At 38.5% G+C, this 19,919-nt stretch overlaps 2 protein-coding genes and 1 pseudogene across 2 annotated transcripts in view; 2 read left to right on the top strand and 1 right to left on the bottom strand.

The window, feature by feature from the left end:
* The first annotated feature begins 235 nt into the window (after window positions 1-235).
* LOC130575966 (claudin-22-like) lies at window positions 236-889 on the top strand. The gene has a single exon (XM_057370253.1). The coding sequence runs from the start codon at window positions 236-238 to the stop codon at window positions 887-889; it is 654 nt and encodes a 217-aa protein (XP_057226236.1).
* A 1,205-nt stretch (window positions 890-2,094) lies between these two features.
* LOC130575964 (claudin-22-like) lies at window positions 2,095-2,866 on the top strand (annotated as a pseudogene).
* A 659-nt stretch (window positions 2,867-3,525) lies between these two features.
* Window positions 3,526-19,919, bottom strand: part of WWC2 (WW and C2 domain containing 2) — a 61,417-nt gene continuing 45,023 nt past the window's right edge. The window contains exons 18-23 of the mRNA XM_057370172.1: window positions 19,717-19,909; window positions 17,630-17,794; window positions 15,012-15,104; window positions 13,676-13,918; window positions 8,176-8,303; window positions 3,526-6,202 (exon numbers count right to left, since the gene is read on the bottom strand). Of these exons, the coding sequence (XP_057226155.1) occupies window positions 6,136-6,202; window positions 8,176-8,303; window positions 13,676-13,918; window positions 15,012-15,104; window positions 17,630-17,794; window positions 19,717-19,909 (889 nt within the window). The 3' untranslated portion in view covers window positions 3,526-6,135. The remainder of the gene's footprint in view (window positions 6,203-8,175; window positions 8,304-13,675; window positions 13,919-15,011; window positions 15,105-17,629; window positions 17,795-19,716; window positions 19,910-19,919) is intronic.

Genomic DNA, 19,919 nt, shown 5'->3' with positions numbered 1-19,919 from the left:
TATCGGAAAGCCTAACTCATGGTTTAGTGAAGTCCTTCGTCCTTTATGTGAAACTTTATATTTGTGAAGAACAAAAAAGTGTTTCAGAGCATGCAAAGGGTTAATAGCAAGGGCTTATATTTGAGGCAGCAGAGACCTAAAATCATCACAGCTTCCACCATCACTCAAGGTAGCATTTGGTACAGAACTGCTGGCGAGACCTATCTCCTCAAGCTTTCAGGGCTCTGCTCTTATAATGGCCTTGGTCTATCAACCAGTGATGCAATTAAGTGGCATATTGGTCTCTCTGTTGGGATGGGTCCTGTCCTGTCTCACCACCTATCTACCCCAGTGGAAAAATCTTAACTTGGAACTAAATGAACTGGAGATCTGGACCATGGGACTCTGGCAAGCTTGTGTTGTCCAGGAAGAAGGCGGAATGCAATGCAAGGACTTTGATTCTTTCCTAGCTTTACCTCCAGAGCTCAGGATTTCTAGGATTTTGATGTTTTTTTCCAATGGATCAGGGCTTTTGGGCCTCTTGCTCTCGGGATTTGGGTTGGACTGTTTGAAAATTGCTGAAAGACAACAGGAACAAAAGAAACGGTTGTTGCTGTTTGGAGGAATGTTCTTCTGGCTATCGGGGATTACAGCTATTGTCCCAGTTTCCTGGGTTGCCCACTCCACAGTCCAGGAATTTTGGGATGAGAATATACCAGACATTGTTCCCAGGTGGGATTTTGGGGAAGCATTGTTTGTTGGCTGGCTTGCTGGATTTTGTCTTATATTAGGAGGATCCCTACTTAATTGCACAATCTGTTCCACTGATGTCCATCTGTCTTCAGTCCATTATGCAGTAGCAGAAGAACAGGATCAGTGTCAACATTTGGAAACTGAAACTAGACCTTAAAATGCAAGGTTTTAAGCAGTACTGAAATACTGTCCTATCTTTTCCAAACCTAGTGCAAGCCAGAAGCTTGTTCCGGTAGTAATTCAAAGGATTCTTTACTTYAGCTGACGTCCTAAACTTGTCTGTTTTCTCATAAACTGGTAATGGAAGGTGGTGTGTTTTCTCACCTGTGGAGCTGCTTAAAATTGCAGCAAAATGCTGGCATTTTCATAGACTGCATAGGAAAGRTTCTTTAGCTTTCTTAACTGCACTGTAAAATCCTGAAAATGAATGTGTATGTTCTCTTACAGCTTGGCTTTTAACCAAAATGTGCTTCCTTTTTTATGCAACCAATGATATAAGCCCCAAAGTTTGACTCCCTTGCAATTTTCCACTGGACTGATGCAGTGACATATGAACTTAAGAGATTTCCTATCCTAAACAGTCTGAATACCTGCATTGTATCAAATGTTTTTTCTGTCTATTTGGAAATAGCAGGTTTCTGACATGGTATCAAGCTTTGCTGCTGTTTTTTTTTGTGCATGGGATATGATGGTGTGGGTGCCCCAGACCCAGCAAGCTGTGTTTGCCCAGTCTGCCACATTAAACTGCCACACAAGTTATTCTAGACGTTTCTGGCACCTGCATACTTTATATACCAAAAAAATAGGCTGAGAAATGCTGCTTTAAAAACCAGTGTAGCTCTATCTTCTGACACACGTCATGAGGCATTATGCATCTTATCCAAGGTCCCTTAAGTTCCATTCACTCATGTTTGAACATGTTGCTGTATAATCTTTGACTTTAAACATATGACATTTAACTGGCCACAAAGCAGACAGTGTCGTTTGCTGTAAGTGGGAGCGTGTCAATATGGTATTAAAACTTAAAAACAAACTGTGAGAAGCCAAAACTAGCAGTACTTCTGTAATGCTTTAGCTGATTGATGGAAAGCCAAGTATATGCTTTTCTTAAAAAAGCAACTCCAAAATGAAAAGTGAGCCCAGCTCTGGCCACATCCTTCTGCTACTGGTTTACCGTATCACCTCCCAGTCCCCCAAACACTTCATATGGAACCAGGCAACACAAAGCAGGAGGGACAAGTATTTCACGCTTCATAAAGCATTGTTTTGACTTTTGCTTATGTATGACAGAGTATGACAAAGAACTAAGCTGAACAGGGCCTTCAAAAGCTAATAGTTTGGTGCTTCTGTGACTGCAAAAAAATGAACTTGGCAGACAGACACAGGCTACAGTTAGCTGGATTTCTGTTGTCTGTGCTAGGATGGATTTTAACTGGTACCTGTAAGTACTTACCAGGCTGGAAAAATCTCAGACTTAAATGCACCGGAGCTTTGGAGCATGGGACTCTGGCAAACAATGTAGGAACAGTGTAAAGATGTAAAGACTTTTATTTTTTCCTAGTTTTGCTTCTAGAATTCAAGATTTCCAGGATTTTAGTATTTACATCAAAAGGACTAGGACTTCTGAGCCTTGTGATCTCCACTTTTGGTTTTGACTGCCTAAAGATGGAGGATATGGAGCACAAGCTAAAAAAAGTTGTTGCAACTTGGAGGAATACTCCACGTGATGGCTGGAGACCCTGTCCCTTGCTTACACTATAATCCAGGAGATCTGGGATGAAGACAGCCCAGAGATTCTGCCCAGATGGGAAATAGGGGATGCACTGTTCAGTAATTGCTTTGGTGGATTTTTTCTAATTCTAGGGGCATCTCTACTCCTCTCCACAATCTGCTTATCACCTGACATCACTTACCAGAGCAGTTTGCAATGGCAGATACACAAGATCAGCATCTGGAAACTGGAAATGGAAGACTTTTAAAAGGGCAGATATCAGGTTGTCCTGCTTCTTGCTTGCATTACAGAAAAAAAAGACCTGCTGAACAGACAGGTTACTGTTTACAAGACCGGGGATGGGATTCTTTCTTACCAAATAGTTCCTTTAATCACTACTTGCTTCCAATGTTAATTACATGAGCTCCAAGTCTGATCAATGGCAGATTCTGTTTTTGTGAGTATAACGTTTTTACTCTCTAGGCTTGCATGGACACTTGACCATATTTTAAATGGCAGAACTCCTAATGGGGCTGCTTTAAACAATGTATTTTTTTTACAAAATAATATTAGTTGAAGTCTGAAAGAGTTTGTAGTGCCAGTTCAACATGGAATACAAAAGCCTTGAGTATAACCTTGAGTGAAGTTTGCTGGGCCTGTATCCTTCACAGTAAACTCAATGTTCTCAGACATAATGTCATGTAATGCAAGATTCTCCCTCATGAGAGAGAGACTATGACCACCTCTATCCCTGCCCAATCTCCCTCTCTCTCTCTAGGGAAAGCCAGTATTTCTGAGCAATAATGAGATGTCTGGAGGAGACTCAACCGTGTTCATTGCTGGTGCCGTTTTCCTTCATGAATGTAAAGAACTAACTTCAAGTATATGAATCAGTTTCCATACAACCATCCTTAGAGCTGTCAGTGATTGATGTGAACGTTCTATAAATCRCCATGATTTTACATTGACAAAGCTGTAGCAGCCATCAGTTTCTGCAAAGACCATGTAAAGAGACAGAAGAGCAATAAAAGAGTTAAATAAAACACTGGTCTGGAAAAGAGCTTTGTTAAAAAAATGTATTTTCCAATCACTGAAACACATGAAAAAGTGCAGAGACAAGTTAATCTATGTAAAGTACTTGCATACTCTTACAGACAAAATTAGAACAGAAACACATTCAGAATATAACCTGATTAAATATTTAGTTCAGTCCTGAGCACTTGATATTTAATACGGTATAAACATAGCAACAGTAAAAAGAAAAATATTCTTAAAATTATTTGATTTGTGTTCTATTACAATTTCTGCTAATCTTTGCTCATTTGGCTAAATATTCTTGTACCAGTAATATCTACATTTTGATATATGCAACTGCAGTGACATTGGTACCTGGCAAAAGAACTAATTACATTCGTTATACCCTGCTGTGCAGAGTAAATTTCACTGCAAGAGCAATATTTATCACTTTAAGATGATGGGAGTTTACTTGTATAYATTGTTTTTAGCTTATTCTATTGAGTGTTTCAAGTGTGATAAGCTGAATTAGTAAAAAAACCCTCAAACTCCAAACTCTGAATTGTTAAAAGCTGCTTATAAATATGTTCAATTTTACCAATCTGGAAAACAAAGAGCATGAATATGTCTGTCTCTCATTTTTAAAGGAGTTTTGCAGGTTGAAGCCAGCAATAATGAAGTTTTTACTTAACCTTATGCTTACAAATCAGACAATAAGACTTTTTTTAAAAAAAATTATTCAACACTTGACAAAAACYAGCTACCTGGGCAAGAATTTAGACACCTCAAAGTATTTTTCACATAGCATTCTTCATGACAAATATTTTTATGGCCAGAACTGAACTATATTAAACAGAACATAATTAAGATTGTAAATAAATAAAAGAAAAATCATAAAGTAGACCTCTAAACGTCATTCTACAACCACCTTATATAATAAAATTGAGAAGTTGAAACTGTCAAGCTTCATTCATTTCACCTCTCCATTAAATAATTCCAGATTTTTTTTTCTTTTAATTGACCTTTCAAACATGAACGTTATCTCAAACCCAAGACACAAAAAACAAATGGGGCATTCATAAAGGATGTTCAATCAGTCATCTTGGTCAAAATAGCATGAGTGGCTTTATATTCTAGTGAACTTACGTATTTGTGCATAAGAAAACCCTTGGGTGTTACACAGACCTCTCATCACAGAATTGTCACTTTGAATCTAAGACAGATGCTGCCATATTGTGGTTACATTGTTTCAATTTGCTCACCAAGTAATTACAGCATTTCTGAAACTTGAAGTCCATGGGGCAATGGGACTTATGCTTGGGGAGGAAAACTGCAGCTATTGAATGACATACATCTGAGTACCTCACACTATGTAGAAAATGAAAKATTTCTGTCCTCTGCAATATCCACCTACTTACACCATACCCACAGAAGTTGACCCCAACTGCTTTACCAAGACAGGACTGCTTCAACACCTAYATTCAATGTTCTGAACTTCTAACAGAAGGCATCCAAGTTGCCTTCCGATGAAGCAGCCTGCTAGGAAGAAGCAAGTAAGACATATTCCATGTCTATTCATTAAACCTGTGCACCCYCAACTGCATACAGAGTCAATTGTATATTTTAAAAATTGTTATTTTTTGTACTGAAATTTGTGCAGACTTCTAGTCAGGAGCTTTTCTTTTTCAGAAAGGGTTTACCTTACCAAGAGGACTTCTGATATCTGAATTAGCATGTGAGAGATTTTTTTTTTGTAMCAATACTTTAATGAAGCATCTTCAGATCTGTAAACCTAGCACACTCCTTCATGTATTCCTAGCTGGCAATCAGACAGCCCCCTAGGAAAAAGGATTAACAGAGAGAAATTCTCATTTTTAAGTGCACAGTGGGTATAACTATTCTGACTTCAATGCTGGTATTATGAATTTGATTCATCCTGTTCAAAAAGCAGCTGCCCCWTTTGGTAGTCTCAAAGTAAGTTTTTAGGGTTACTTGTCTGCCTTGCTTTCTCACTCTCCTGCAGATGCAAGAAACCTTTTAGTGCAGGTTAAAGTACTGTACATTCACAAAACTAAACTCTGAACTCTGTGTCTTCCTACTAAGTATTAAAAAACCAAACCAGAAGAAATTTATTTTCAGAAACAAAATTACAATGTGGGTGATGAATCTAATCAGCAGCTTTTGTGAGGCAGCCTGGATGTTTTAGAAAGGAGCTTGTGCTTGTGTTTAACTTTAAACTATAAAAGTTACACTCTTCTACAAAAGTATTGCATGGCAAAACAGCCATCTTCACAGTCTGCTCACACGAAAATAGTGAAAAGATAAACAATTATCTGTTGAACATAATTTTTCTCAACACAGTGCAGTTCAACAGGATACATGCTCAGTACTGCCTTTGTTCCACCTTTACAAAATAAAAACACAGATGGGATACACACAAACTGTACAAAATCAGCATGAGTATACCAAAATGAATCTACTTTGGTTTTCTGTTTGTTGGGTTTTTTTTTTTTTTTCTATTTTTTAAGCTTATAACAATTCAGTCCACTATATTTTACAAATAAACATATCAATAGAGAATGTAAAATAGAAGATCTTTGAAAGTACATCACTGGAACTACAAAGCTCATCTGAAAAGAGATGAACAAGTGGAAAAACACTTCAATGAAAATGAATAATTATACATCATCAGCTGGAAGGGCTGATATACTGATCTTTGCTCTTGTGAAGTATGCTATCTTCTCCCTGAAATTAGAAAAGAGAACAAGAAAGAAAACAAGAGATTTTTTTACCATTTGTAGCATCACTCCAATGTCATCTGCTGTAGAATTGCTAATGTTAGAGCATACTTCTTTAAAACACAGGTTTGGAAAAACACAGAAAATTTATTTACAACAAATGCAGCATTCTGACACAATTACCTTCTTAGGCAGATTTATGTAAAAAGCAGTTCCAATTTTGAAAGAGAGGAAAATCAGTAGTTCATTAATAACTGCAATAATAAGACTGAAATATTGTTCCAGTCACTGAATTTCCTATGATGATATTTTCAATGGGGGGATGAGAAGGCAAAATAAATCATTTTATCCTGACATGGGAAAAGGGCAAGGGGGGAATAGTTGTGTCTGGGCAAGACTCAGTGAAGCAGAATTATCAACCCATTCTCCAGTTGCTTCTCCTGTGCTGTTACCATTTCTGTCACCTATGAACTGAGACATAACTGAAGCATAACAAGTTTACACAGGCTTGCCTAGCAGCAGGCTAGAAAGCAGAAGTATTGGGGGCTTAAAAATCAAAGCTCAGAAGAGTCTTCTTCAGAGCTTTAAAAATGTCTCTCTGTGATTAGTTACAGTGCTGTGGCCTCAGACAAGTCCACCTAGCAAGGCACGTATAATTCAGCCTCAGGAGGTTAAGTATTGATCCAGATGACTAAACCATGTTTTCCACTGGTGAAATTATGAGTTCCCATGCAAAACAGTAGCTCAGAGTTAAATCAACCTAAACTGGCTTTTTCTTCCTAGTTGTGTGTTGACTAGAAATTAAAGGCCAATGGAGCCTTTTGATACCTTTCTTGCAGGGTAGTGATGTTTTAAGCACTATTACATGTTCCTGCAGATTTAGGCAGCAGTCTGTCTGTGATGACTGTTAAATGACCAGCACCAACCAAAAGCCCTTCTCAAAACATGCACAGAAAGTGAAATCTTCAAGATGCTCTGAATTTCAAACTGAAGATAAATAACTCAGCTGTAACACGTCTTAGCTGAGGAACCCCTTTCCTTTCTCTCTTGCTTTGATTCTGCATCACTTACAGCTGTGATTTACAATACATGATGTCTCACAGGCCCCTACTTGCTTATGGATTTCACCAACTGGTCATGAAAAATAGTTAAGAAAAAAAACCCTCACATTTATTAGCAGCTGACTTAAATTTCCTATAAAGGAATCCAAAATTCAAACTTTAAAAATGTGTTTTATTGACAAAACAAACCAAATTAACTTGTAGTACTGTTTCTATGTGCATGAGTAAGCACTGTATTTTTCAATCAATAGATTTATATTTATTTTTATACAGAAAGTGGCCTTCAGGCTGCCACTTACTGACCAGTCTTTAAGGAATTTAGACCAGCTAGAATTAAGGTGTAAAATAAAAAAATATTCGTTTTGGCTTATGCTAAGCAAGAACACTTCATTAACTGCCTCAGGTAATCAGTTGCTCCACAATCTAAAGAAGGGAAACAAAATGGGAGAGCGATTCAAGATCTTTCTTTCATACTAAGTCTTGAGCAAGACACAAGTAGTAGTTAATGAGTTTCCTGATGAGAGTATCCTGTCCTACGTCTCCTTGAGGGGTGATTTGTTTCAGGCATGTGCCATCACTGGAAGAGATCCCAAGACTTAAAGCCCACTGTCAGCCTGCAGTGGGTGAGGTGAGGCACAGCAACAGTCACACGTGTACCTGCCTACGGCAGATGTCACACAGGGCTCTGACAGCCCACGAGGCTTCCTCACACACACTGAACTGCCACACGAGCAGGGTACCGAGGCCTGGTCCTCTGAAACTACAACTTAGAGCCATGTTAGAAATGTGTGATGTTTCTGGCAAGTCAAAACCTTGTGGACTTTTGACTAATACTACAGGGCATGTCTCATTATATCTAGAAATAGTTCATGTTATTTCACTACATTAAAAAGAGTATGGAAAGAAGAACAAGCCATACCTGAATGACTGCACCTGCAGTGGCACTTTCTGGCTCTGCTCCCGTAGCCGGCACACATCCTTAGAAGCTTTCCTCATCAATTTCTCAGCACTTAAACCTTGTTTAAGCTCTTCTTTTGACTGCTCAGCCTGTATCAAGAAAAGCAATTGTATTTTGCTGATAATGAACAACTACTTGTTTCAAAGATGTGAGAGATTTTTCTGTGTCAAGCAAAACACTTGGTAGTGTCAGGTTTACTGTTGGACTCAATTATATTAAGGGTCTTTTCTAACCTAAATTAATCTATGATAATCTCTATATAAAAGGTCAGCAAGAAAAAAGACTGGCATCACAAGCCAAAGCCATGGCCATGAAATAAGGTAACAGGGCTTTTCCTAAAAAAAAAAAAATAAATAGGTGGCTGGCTACTAAGTTTTATAAATACTGGTACTTCTTAAGGCTCTAGTTAGACAATATATAAATTTGTATGAACACTTGTTGTCTAGCCAAGGATCTTTTTAGAACTGGAAGCCACTGATTCACTTCCTATGTAAAATATTTTTATTTCCTGATGAAAGCTCTTAGGTGAATTGCCTATACCTACTTTAAAGTGACTGACAGAAAAATAGGGAAGCTGTGCTCTCAAAATACGCTTTCAAGTTTTGTTGACCATATTAGCAAGGAACATGAACTTCTGTTCCTTTATTAATAGACATGGCGCCTATTTTGCACATAAGACTCACTGCTTTCATCTGCATTGTAGAGGTGTAAAAGCCAAGGCAAGTGAACAGAACACCAGTGGTAACAAAATGTTGAGTGGCTCCAAACCCCGCAGTAAGTTACTGAATTTCCTCAGTTCCTCAGTACCTCAGTATTGCTGGTACTATTGCTTCTGTCTTTACTAAGCATCAACAGGACAGCTGTAGCTATGCCACCCACCATTTCAGYAGCAAGACTGCTATTAATAGCCATGCTTTGGCTTTAAAAAACTTTATCAAGGGTTTCTGAATATCCAGTAATTTGAACAGCAGATCTTTTTAGGTGAGCAGTCACCTGGAATTCTTAGACAAATGACCCTGGTTCATACACAGGTGAGTTCTGTAACAAATGCATTGTCACCCCTATAATATGTGGGGTGCATGGTGTGGGCAGTACTTTCATTTCTAGACTGCAGGGGCTGATGGACAAATGTTATTTATTGTATTTTGAATTTTGTCAGCCATCAAAATTCAATAGAAGCAGTTCACATTCTTAAACAATTACAAAGTTGTAGAGAGTTTAATTTTTGATTCTTTAGAGACCTGAAAATGCTGTTTGTTACCTCAAATTAAAATACCTTTGCAAGCCTGAAACAGCAATATTAAAAGCTGGTTTGTGACTTAGGAGTTCACATCTCAGTTCTGAATTCAACCCAGTAGGCTCCAAAACAACAAAACCAACTAATTCAAAAGAGCTAGTCCATACTATCAGTTTCATACTGGGTAGTTATAAGGAAGCTGCTCCCAGCAGGACAGTGGTACCCTCTGTCTGTTGAAACACACTCTGGTTTCTATATGAAAGTGTTTTACATGAAAGAGCAGCACCCTTTCAAAAACTCACTCAAAATTCAGTCAGCTTGTACTGCTGTTAACTTCTTCAGTCCCTGACTCCAAAATAGTTATGGTTCAAAAATAAAATGAACCTATTGTTTTCTTTATAAATTAGTGAACATAAATTTACAATCTACAATTGGTAATGTCTAAATTAATTTTACATATATCACTGGTCATATGTTTTACCAGCTCCCCTAATTAATATTTATCATCAAAGCACGGAACATACAGTATTTCAAAATTTTATAATTTTATCCTGTCCTTAATTATACATGAGATTCTTGTGRCTACTGCATTTCAGGTTAAGAGCATAGCTACTTCTTTGTTTTCATACTCTCTATTACCATGTATCCCTTTTTCATTTTTTTAATCAATTTATATTTTYAGGATGCTCTAAGAGAAACCTGGCTTTCAGCCCAATGTCTCTAGGAATATGCATATGAGAAGGTATGTACATGACTAGGTTATATTTACATAATGTTTCTTGAGTGCTATATATAAAATGCAGAAAAGTACATTAATACAATGGCCACACATTCAGTAAGTCCCAAAAATCTGTCATTTTGTGGTGATACAGACCCCCACCCTGGCAACAAACACTATAATCTCATATTCTATAAGAAACCTTAAAACACTCATTCATGAACACTTATCAAGTCTAAGTGTCAAACAGGAATTTCTCTATCTGGGCTTAGTTTAAGCTTAAGTTAGCAAAAGATGACAAAGAAGAAACACTATCAAAATTAGAGCTGAAAGACTATTTCCTGTCTTCTTGTTCTGTGGTTTCTGTATASAAGAAACTGACTCTAAAGAAAAACTAACTGTGCTAAACACCAAATCATTGGGATGAGGATATACTTATTGATATAAATGGCATAATTACATATTACCTCTACATAGAAGATGTACTAAAAAGAAATAAAGAAGATATTTACAGGAATCTTTTTAGGATATAAACAGAAGTAGTACTTCAGAGGACACTAGGTATCTGAAAACTTACTTGTATGATGATTTAAGACTCAAGCTTTGAAATACTGCATGACTTCTTACAAACATCCAATCTGAACAAGAGAAAATGTTTCTGGTGCACAGAATTACCTCTGTTTTCTGATCTGCAGGTATTAGTGGTCATTACATACTTGCTACACTTAGGAAAGTATGGTAGGAATGGGAGGGAAGGTATGGGGTCTGTGGATTTGGCTTCAAGCAGAGTAACTGCATGCCAGCAAGCAGCCACTGATTTTCAACATCCCCCTCATCTGCGGTTTCATTTTTCACTTGAGACTCTTTCAATTTCTCTGGCGTTTCCAGCTGCTGCATTAGTCTGTGCCATTATAATGCCTGCAGGATCTAAGAAATAATCTATGACAAAGTTCTCTAGGATGCTGTGTTTTGCTAACCCAAGAGAAAACACTGACAGTACCGTACGGTGCTCTCAGCGCTGTTTTGCTCCACGGGAGAAGGCTGCAATGATTTTAAGGGTAGAAATATTTCTAGAAACTTTGTAAGCACTCTTCAGAGAGGTGGAGTGACTGTGATCATTGTTCTGACTTTTACCTTGGAAAGGAGCACTTAAATGTTGTGCTACTGCCTGCATGTATTTAAGGAATGTGTATTATTACCCTTATTCCTCACCACAGCGTGTGTAATGGTGTTGATCACTGATACCAGCCATACAAAATGTGACAAATCTACCTCCTGCCTTGAAAGAGCCAGCTGAAAGCACAAATCCAAAGGATTCGTAATATGAAATGCTGCAGAGGCATACTCTGTTCTAGAGGGAATAGCTTTAGAATGGGAGTAGTTTTAAATTAAACACTCAGAAATTGTAATTTCTATCCTGCATCCAGCATTAGATATAAACTATGAACTTCTACATAAATTTAGCTATGCTACTTTTCTGTAAGCTACTATTTTTATGGGTTAAAACTTAGATCAAATTAATATAATGAATTCACATGCTAAAAAACAACACAGTTACACTGAGTTTAAACACTGCACTATCTTCCCCCATTTTGCAAAAGAATTTTTCAGAATACTCATCGATGTTCACCCTAAACCCTGCCACCGTTTTAYAGTCATTTTAGAGACTACCTATAGCCAACAGCAGATGTCAAAAGAGGGACCAGGAGACCCAATAGGACATAAATGTAGAACTGGGAGAACATACGGGGGAAAGGTTTTGTTTCCTAAGGTATCATCAAGGAATTCTTGAAGTATGTGGTATCATTACATAAATTTTTCTTCAATGAGTTTAGCAAATAAATAAATTCATAATTTTTTGAACCTATGCAAATTTTCAGCACTCAATGTTTTGTTGAAAACATTTTTACAGTTTCTGAATGTTGTGCTGTGTTTGCTTGCATTTAACCTGCCATCTGTTCAATTCTCTATTTCTTGGAGAATAAAACACCATGATTAATTGCTCTCTTCCACTTCATTCGTGGTTGTATGGACTTCAGTTGTAGCTACTTAGCCATTTCTAACACGGAAGTTGTTTCCTCCCTCGACCATCCTTGTTGACCCCCTGTAGTTCTATCATCCACTTTAAAAAGGGAAATAAAAAATTAGCTATGTTTATGTTACAGGCATAATAGCATTTAGATTCTAAAGCAATGATTTGTTTTGTTCTGAGTATTTTCTTAGCAATTCCTGTCTTATTTGCTTTTTGATATCTGCTGATCCTGTGATGCTTTTGTTTAAGTTTTTGTCCATGTGGAGTATCTAATTTCTAACATCTAATTCAGAGCTCAGCTTTGTTTATGTAAATATTAGGATGACATTTAGCTTTTAAAAAACATCAAAACCAACAACTATTGCTTACATATGAGGAGGGCCTCTGCACCTTGTTCAAACTTTCCATTTTTACTACTCTGAATAACCTGCTGCAACAAAACACTCTACTAACCATAAATATCTAAGGAGAACAGATCCCTTCTGGCTATCACTYACAACCTCCCCTCACTGAAAACTGATGCACATTGACTGACTTGGATGGGAAGGGGGCTMCAGAAGGCATCTACTTCAATCTCCTGCTCACAGTAGGTGATCCAGAGCTGAGTACTCAAGGTCTTGCCCAGTTAGATTTGGAATATCTCCAACTGTGCACATTGGGTGGGTTTGTTTCGTTCTTTTTTTTTTTTCCTTGGTTGGTTTTTTTAACTCCTCCAACAACCTCTCTAGGGCCCTATTCCGGTCAATGATCTCCCTAACAATTAAAAAAAACAGAACAGCCTCCCAAAAACCCCACAACATCTAACTTTTTAATGTATGTTGTTGGAAATTTCCATGTTCCGACTTCTCACTGTTGCATCTTTTTCTTCTATCATGTTTCTTTTATTCACATGGAGGCATCCCACTGCCTTTTGGCAGTGCATATACACTTGTACTGTTCTGGAGACCATCACGTAGAGAACAGAATTTGGCTTTCCTTTGCCAAAACTAAAACAAGTAGTCCTGCATAAAGAAATAAGCTACTGCCTTTTCCCCATGCCCCTACTACTCTGATTAGTGGTTAGAGATCATAACAACCTGTTACAAGCATCTTTTGGCTGCAAGTTCTACAAGTGCTGACTGCAAAGCACATGCAAGTCTGTAAAAGCATGGCTGGGATGTGAGAATTCTAAATTAGCTTTTAAATAAACTCTATTTCACTAAACCAACCACAACAATTATTCCAAAAAATAGAGATTCTAATGTGACTTGCTGAAGTGTTTAGAGGGCACTAAGAAAATGTTACCTCAAATTCTACATTTTATGTTGTAGTATTGATCAATAAGGGAACAGTTTGCACTAGATAATTCAGAGATGTAGGTAGTCAAATGTGAGCTTCTGTAAAAATCTTTCAACATGATTGACCAAATTCTTTAACAAATTTATAGCAAAGGTAGGGGCATATTTATTCACACACATCTGAATGCTGCTCATACCTGTTTTTCAGCTTGTTTCAACAGTTTCTGGAAACGTTCATCCTCTAGCACACACAGRGGAAGGTCTGCTTCTCCTCTACTTTTCATTTCCTCAAGCTTTTGTTTAAGGTCCCGCAAGGCCTGGAGCTCATCATTGAGACGATTCTGTCTTGTGCGTGATGCCTGCAGGTCCAGCTCCAAGTCCAGGGAAGTGCGCATGGGGCATTCTTGCGCAGCTCTTCGCATGATTGGCTGGCAAACAGGCTGAGTCATTTGGGAGACAGAACAATAACAATTAGCACCACAAAAGCTGCTGTAGGGCTTGACATACGACAGTCAGAAAAGCCTCRATATGCTCGGCAAATATTTTACCAATCCTTTTTCCCAAAGTAAAGCAATTCACCTATCCTGGACTTTTTATTTCGTCACTACCTAAAATAAATTCTCCAATTTATTTAAAATTAAAAAAAAAAAGCATCCTGATCCCTGGATGACACTGCCAGGAGACACAACACTACACAGAATTCCCCACAGATTTCAACTACATTATTTATGTTTGYAAATATTTGCTTTTTCAAGGCCAAACCAAACACATAATGTTACAAATTCTGTAAATATACATTTCTTCAGCATATTTCACATTATTTACTGTCCTTTCACAGTGATTTTTTGCATGAGTAAGTCAGGAGAAGCCATCTCGGACTATTAGGTATCCCAGACTATTCTCTCTTATGCAAAATGCAATCCTACTACCTGGTACCAAAGCTTCCAAAGGACTATTTTTCTAGTTACAATTCAGTTAAAAATATAACTCTCTAAATTTATATAGGAAGGCATTTCATGCAAGAGAAATATAATCTTACTCTCGTGTCCKTCAATCCTTTTGCTATTTGAATACTTTTGGTGAAGAGTAAATTCCCTTTAAAAGGACATCTAAATCCTTGAAATCTTCACCAAAGTTTGCTCAAGATGTATATTGCTGTTGTTGACTTTCGTGCAGCATAGGCCACCATGTGTGTCACTTTGTAATAGTCAGCTTCTCCAACTCAGGTCACTTTGACAGTAACTCAAGTTCAACAACAAGCTCAAGTTCAACAACAAATACCATTATGCTGAGCATCAGTGCCTTGCTGCTGGCTTCAGGCACAGCTGAAAAAACACAGGCCTTGTTGGAGGGGGGATGACATTGAACTGAGACACTGTGTTGAGATTTCAACATGAAACTACAGGATGTAATTGTGGTACTTGTGTTGCTTTTGCTGAGATACTTGAAAGAAAGCATATCTTTTATGTCATTTGGTATTCCTTCTCTGCTCATACCTTGTTTTAAACCACACCCAAGTAACACAGTACATACCCGTTTAACTCTCAGGCTCCGTCGTTCTGTGGCGTTTCTCACAAAGAGAGACTTTTTGGCCAATGTGGAGCTGTCGCTGTCACTGCGATTCAACTGTCAAAATGTACATTACAAACAGATATAAAGCACCTTTGTGTACAAATACACCTGCATTGCTGTAACCTATTCAGAGAACCTCACTTTTTACAGATATCTAGGTCATATTCTTAGTATAAAGTTAACAAGTTTGCAACTAGAATAAGCATCTGCTCTAAAATTCTAAACCTACACCAAGACAACCATTGATCTTACTCAATGAATAGTAAGCAGACTCTTTAGGAATGCAAGGAAGGTGACTATGGCTATCAAGTACAAATCATTGTCTGGCTCAGGATACAAACTAAAGATTTCCCTTAACCTGGGGCAGGCTTTAAACAAATCTACTACAGGGAAGGTAAATTACTGTAGACATGCACCTGTCCAACAAGCAGTATTTTTGTATTGTTATTCGTTGTAACAGCATAGGTGTGCCTWTAGCTTCTTTCAGAAGCACTTCCTGCTTCTTAAAATTATGTGCCACAGCTTTGCAGTTGTCTCTTCATAACTTCAGCGTTATTTCATACACATCAGTGAAGAATGATCATTAGGTGCATCAACATCTAACAGGTGGTAACCTCCCAGGAAAGCAGAAACATCTCTCTGCAGAATATGTATTTCACCTCTTCAGGAAAGCACAAAAGAAGGAGTAATTTTGCTAACATTTCAGTGAACAAAGCCAGGGCTCTGAAGTGTGCTTACACAGGACTGACTGGGAGCTGGGGGTGGGAAATACAACCTCTTGCAATACAAGTACACTTCTTGAGAGACAAATCTGTCTTTTCACCATGAGCTACTACTGAGAGCTCATCCCTGGATACACAGCCAGCCATCATGACTAATGTTCTTTAGGCACTTTTCAAGGGATATTTCCAAAAACAACAAAAGGCTTTGGTTCTGTCCATTAGGCTTCAAAGATCTCTGTGTTTTCTGCAACACCATATGAGAGTAGGTGCTCTCTTAATGTCAGGCCATCTCTTCTGATTAGAGAGCAGTTGGCAGCTCACCGGAGTGTATCCAAGAGGTGCTTTCCTCTCATACAGTACCATAATGGAGGGAAGGCTGGATATGCCTGTGGTGTAAGCTGGGAACTGGGACTGAGGAGATCCCAGCTCTTCAGCCTTCTCTGTGAACTTGGATGCAGCTGCAGTGCTCATTCTGGAGCCCCTGAGAGTGGGCAACAGGTGTTTCTGACACTGCAAAAGATTCATCTGCGCAAACTTTCTTTTCACAGAGTACTTTGCTTCCCGGCAATACCATACACAATGGTATTGAAACAGAATGGTTGATTCAAGGAAAGGTTTTTTGTGGATTCTGGCTCTTGGCACCAGGTATGCAGCAGTGTTCAAAGCTACAAAAGCTCATTTCTTTTCCAGAAACAAAAACCTCAGGAGTTTACACTAACTAAATTACCAAAGCAACTAGTTTTATTCCTGTTGAAGACCTACATAGGCAGCAAGCTAAGGTGATATTTTTATTCCAATACTTTCCATTTAGGAATTAAGTTCCAGCACAGGAGTTAAGATGAAGGCTAGGTTCTGAATTCAGCCAATAATCTATCCAAATGATGTAAAGATTGTTAGAAAACAATCTGCTGTGTTTCATCCTGGAGGGTATATGGAATAGTTATTTAAGTATGTAGATATTGACTACAGATTTATTTTTTTTAGGCCAATTAGAATCACAGAGAAGTGATGAATGTAAATGTTCCCAAGTGATTAAGGCAACTGTCTTTAACAGAACTGGGGAATTAAAGCATAAGTATTTTTTTAAAAAAAGACATACTTGTGTGAGTAACCTGTAGAAACTAAAGATCAAAATAAAACTGCCTTTTCTAGGGTATCTGTGATTAAAATCTATAGAGCTGTAACCCATGCTTAAATCTTTAAACACATGATTTTCATAGTTAAGTTTAGTAGCAACAAGACTCACAATTTTTATTTTTTTTTTTGCATGCTACCATAGATCTAGAGAAACAGGAGAACCTAGCTGCCAAAGCCATGTTTAAAACCCAGTCCCGAGGCAGTGCTTGCACATCTTTCAAAGATGCAATTACAGCAGGATTTGGGTTGCCTAGGTTTAAAGCCAGTTGAGATACAAAGCGAGATTTAAAAYTGATGACTGAACTCTTTCCACACTGTTACCCTTAAATGGTTATATTATTAAAATATGCTAATGCAATGGCATTTTACAATGAATTCTATTTCATGTTGTAACAAATTATTTTGTTCCGAGAATGCTGGAGTTGCTGACGTGCACGGAAATGCACTTTTTGTAGACAGGCAGCACAGGCATCTGCATTACTTCTCTCCAATAGCATGTATTTTTGCCCTAGTAGAGGTGTTTTGCAAGAGTGTGCAACTCTGCTGAAAGTCAATTCTACTATGCATCAGCTCAGACAGGGAAAGACTCTGGAGAAAGCACAAGCTCTGCCTCTTGCAGGGAAAATTGGTACATGACTCACTGTCATTAATGCTTCATTCCCAAGAAGTTAAATGACTCTTTAGTTAATAGCTCTTCATTCCAAGTGTTTGTCCTCTTACCCTACAGATGTATTGGTTCCGCTCGCCTGGAGAGAAGGTTTGGGAGCGCACTATCATGCTGTTCCTGACAAAGGGACGCTGTCTGGAGCTCCAGCTGCCTCTATCCTTGGGCCGGACTGGTGTGTTCTCATTAACCAATTCCTCAGTGTTAGTCTCTTTATCAACCTAGGAAAAGGAATTTAATGTACGAGATTTAGTACAACCAGATACATGCCACCACACAGTTTTTGTGCCTTTGGATTTTACAAGCATTGTTATCACCTTGCAATTGATGGAAAAAGACCAAMGACAAAAAGCATCCTGCATTTACAGAGAGGCTATTCTAAGTAAAGAAACACAAAATTCRAGGCTTAACTGTGTGGAGAGGCTTTGAAGGTACTCTTTGTAGCCAGTAAAGCAAAGCTTTTACAGAAAGGCCTTTGCTGGCTGGCAGATGATTTGATGCAAACACAGCGCAAAAAAATGTTTGCCATTTGCAGACATTATGATTGCTGCACATTTCTAGTTACTTGGCTTGGTATCTGCAGAAGAGCAGGATTCTGCTATGTCAGAGATGGTGCCTGTGCACACTGAAAGGGGGCAGCTGGCAAAGTCACATTGCCCAGATCCTTCTAGACATACTGCCMTACATCCCCACGCCTCTACAGCAGGGCTGCTTTATGGCAATCTCCAGAGCTTCACCAGCCTTGTGACCCCAAGGAAAAGACCCTGCTGGCTGCTGTCCCTCAGCACAGCCCTGCTGCCTACTACATGTCCCTATCCTTGTGGGTGGCACAGGTTGTGCTTACTTCCATGCTGCAATCATCCTGACTGCTGGGCTAGTCCAGGCTCTGCAGCAGCTGGAACATCCAGCATTACTGATGTACGCTGGGGCTTTTTCTTCAACTCAGGTGGTTTAATGAGGATTATGGMTTTCAAAGTGCAGGTGATAAATACAGTGACCTAAATAGCACAACTGCAGCCCCGAGAGGATCTGGCACACAAAGATCTACACTGTGGCTGGCTCTGCAATGGAGTCTGCTGCCTTTCACTCATTGCTTGGGTCCATGCAGCCCAGGCTTAGCAAAGCATTTGTGTGCGTGTCTAACCTTCACATGCTGTCCTTGCCGTCTCCCCTTGCCGAGTTAGGGCTTTGATCTATTTTCATTTGCTACCCAGCAGACTGTCAGTCCTTTTAATACCACAGTCTTAGCTCATTTGGCATCTTACCACATTAATTGGAAGTTAATTACAGTTTCCAGCAAGTCCACTGAGATGTTAAACTTTTGTATTGTCACAAAGTTGAAAAAACGAGATGTCATTCTTTGTCTCCTTACCTCTGCTGTTTTATAGAACTTCAATGCAATAGTGTTTGTATTAAGCAGAAAGGTTCTAAAAATTTTATTTCTGAGAATCTCCTACGCTATCAGTGATATGTTTACTAAACATTTATTAAAAGTGCTTTCAACAAAGTGGAATACAATTTAAAGACAACAGTCACCAAGAACACGGGATTAGAATTTGCTTTGTGCATTGTGTGGGTATAACAGTACCCTTAATAGTTCAAAAGTATACACAGTTTTAATACATATTTTGGAATTTTCTGTTCATTCATCTTCTGTCCTTTTTTCTGCTAAGACAGTTTTTGTATTTCACACCCTAAAATAAAGGGAAAAATAAAGAAACCCCTGCATTGGTTTAAAGATCTTGACTCATGCCCTGTGTTTCCCCCTGTTTAGCAGATGAATCAGAAGAAAAAAAAAGAAGACTATGAAAGATGTGCATATTTTAAATATGCACAAGCTGAAGCTGCTGAACTGCTCTTGTGCTTTGAATATTCTCTGTATGCAACAAAAAAAAGTGAAGACAGAGTTCTGGCTTATTGTGATGGACTTAGAAGTTCTACCTAGCACGTCTGTCCAACATCCTCTTCATAGTTCAGGAGTGACCACATAAATTTTGTTACATGTACATACTGACAAGCACTACAGAAAAGGCCACACAAATTTCTAAATGCATCGATGCAGCAGACTTCTAAATGTATTGCTCAGAAATAGATTTTTAGACACAGTAAGATACTGCAGGAATGTGAACTTTAAGACACTCACCAGTGTTAGTATTACAGCAGCTTGCTGGCTTTCATGAGGCTCATCACTTCTCTCTCTGTTCTTGTCTTCATTAATTTCTGGTGCATCCATGAGTAACCTCGTGTCATCAGTACAGTTGCCTTCTACTGCCAGCTTAATGTCATCTTCCTCTTCATCCGCGATTTCATCAGAGGCCTCTGCAAGCATCTCTAGCCTGTATGAAC

The sequence above is a fragment of the Malurus melanocephalus genome, unplaced genomic scaffold, assembly GCF_030028575.1.
Source record: "Malurus melanocephalus ecotype Western Australia unplaced genomic scaffold, MMel_1.1 scaffold_121, whole genome shotgun sequence".
In the NCBI taxonomy this organism is placed as follows: domain Eukaryota; kingdom Metazoa; phylum Chordata; class Aves; order Passeriformes; family Maluridae; genus Malurus; species Malurus melanocephalus.
Note: the sequence above shows the minus strand (reverse complement) of the source record. Positions and strands in the feature narration are given on the sequence as shown.

Excerpts from the sequence above, each read along its gene's own strand:
- LOC130575966 (XM_057370253.1), top strand. The coding sequence starts at position 236 with ATGGCCTTGGTCTATCAACCAGTGATGCAATTAAGTGGCATATTGGTC.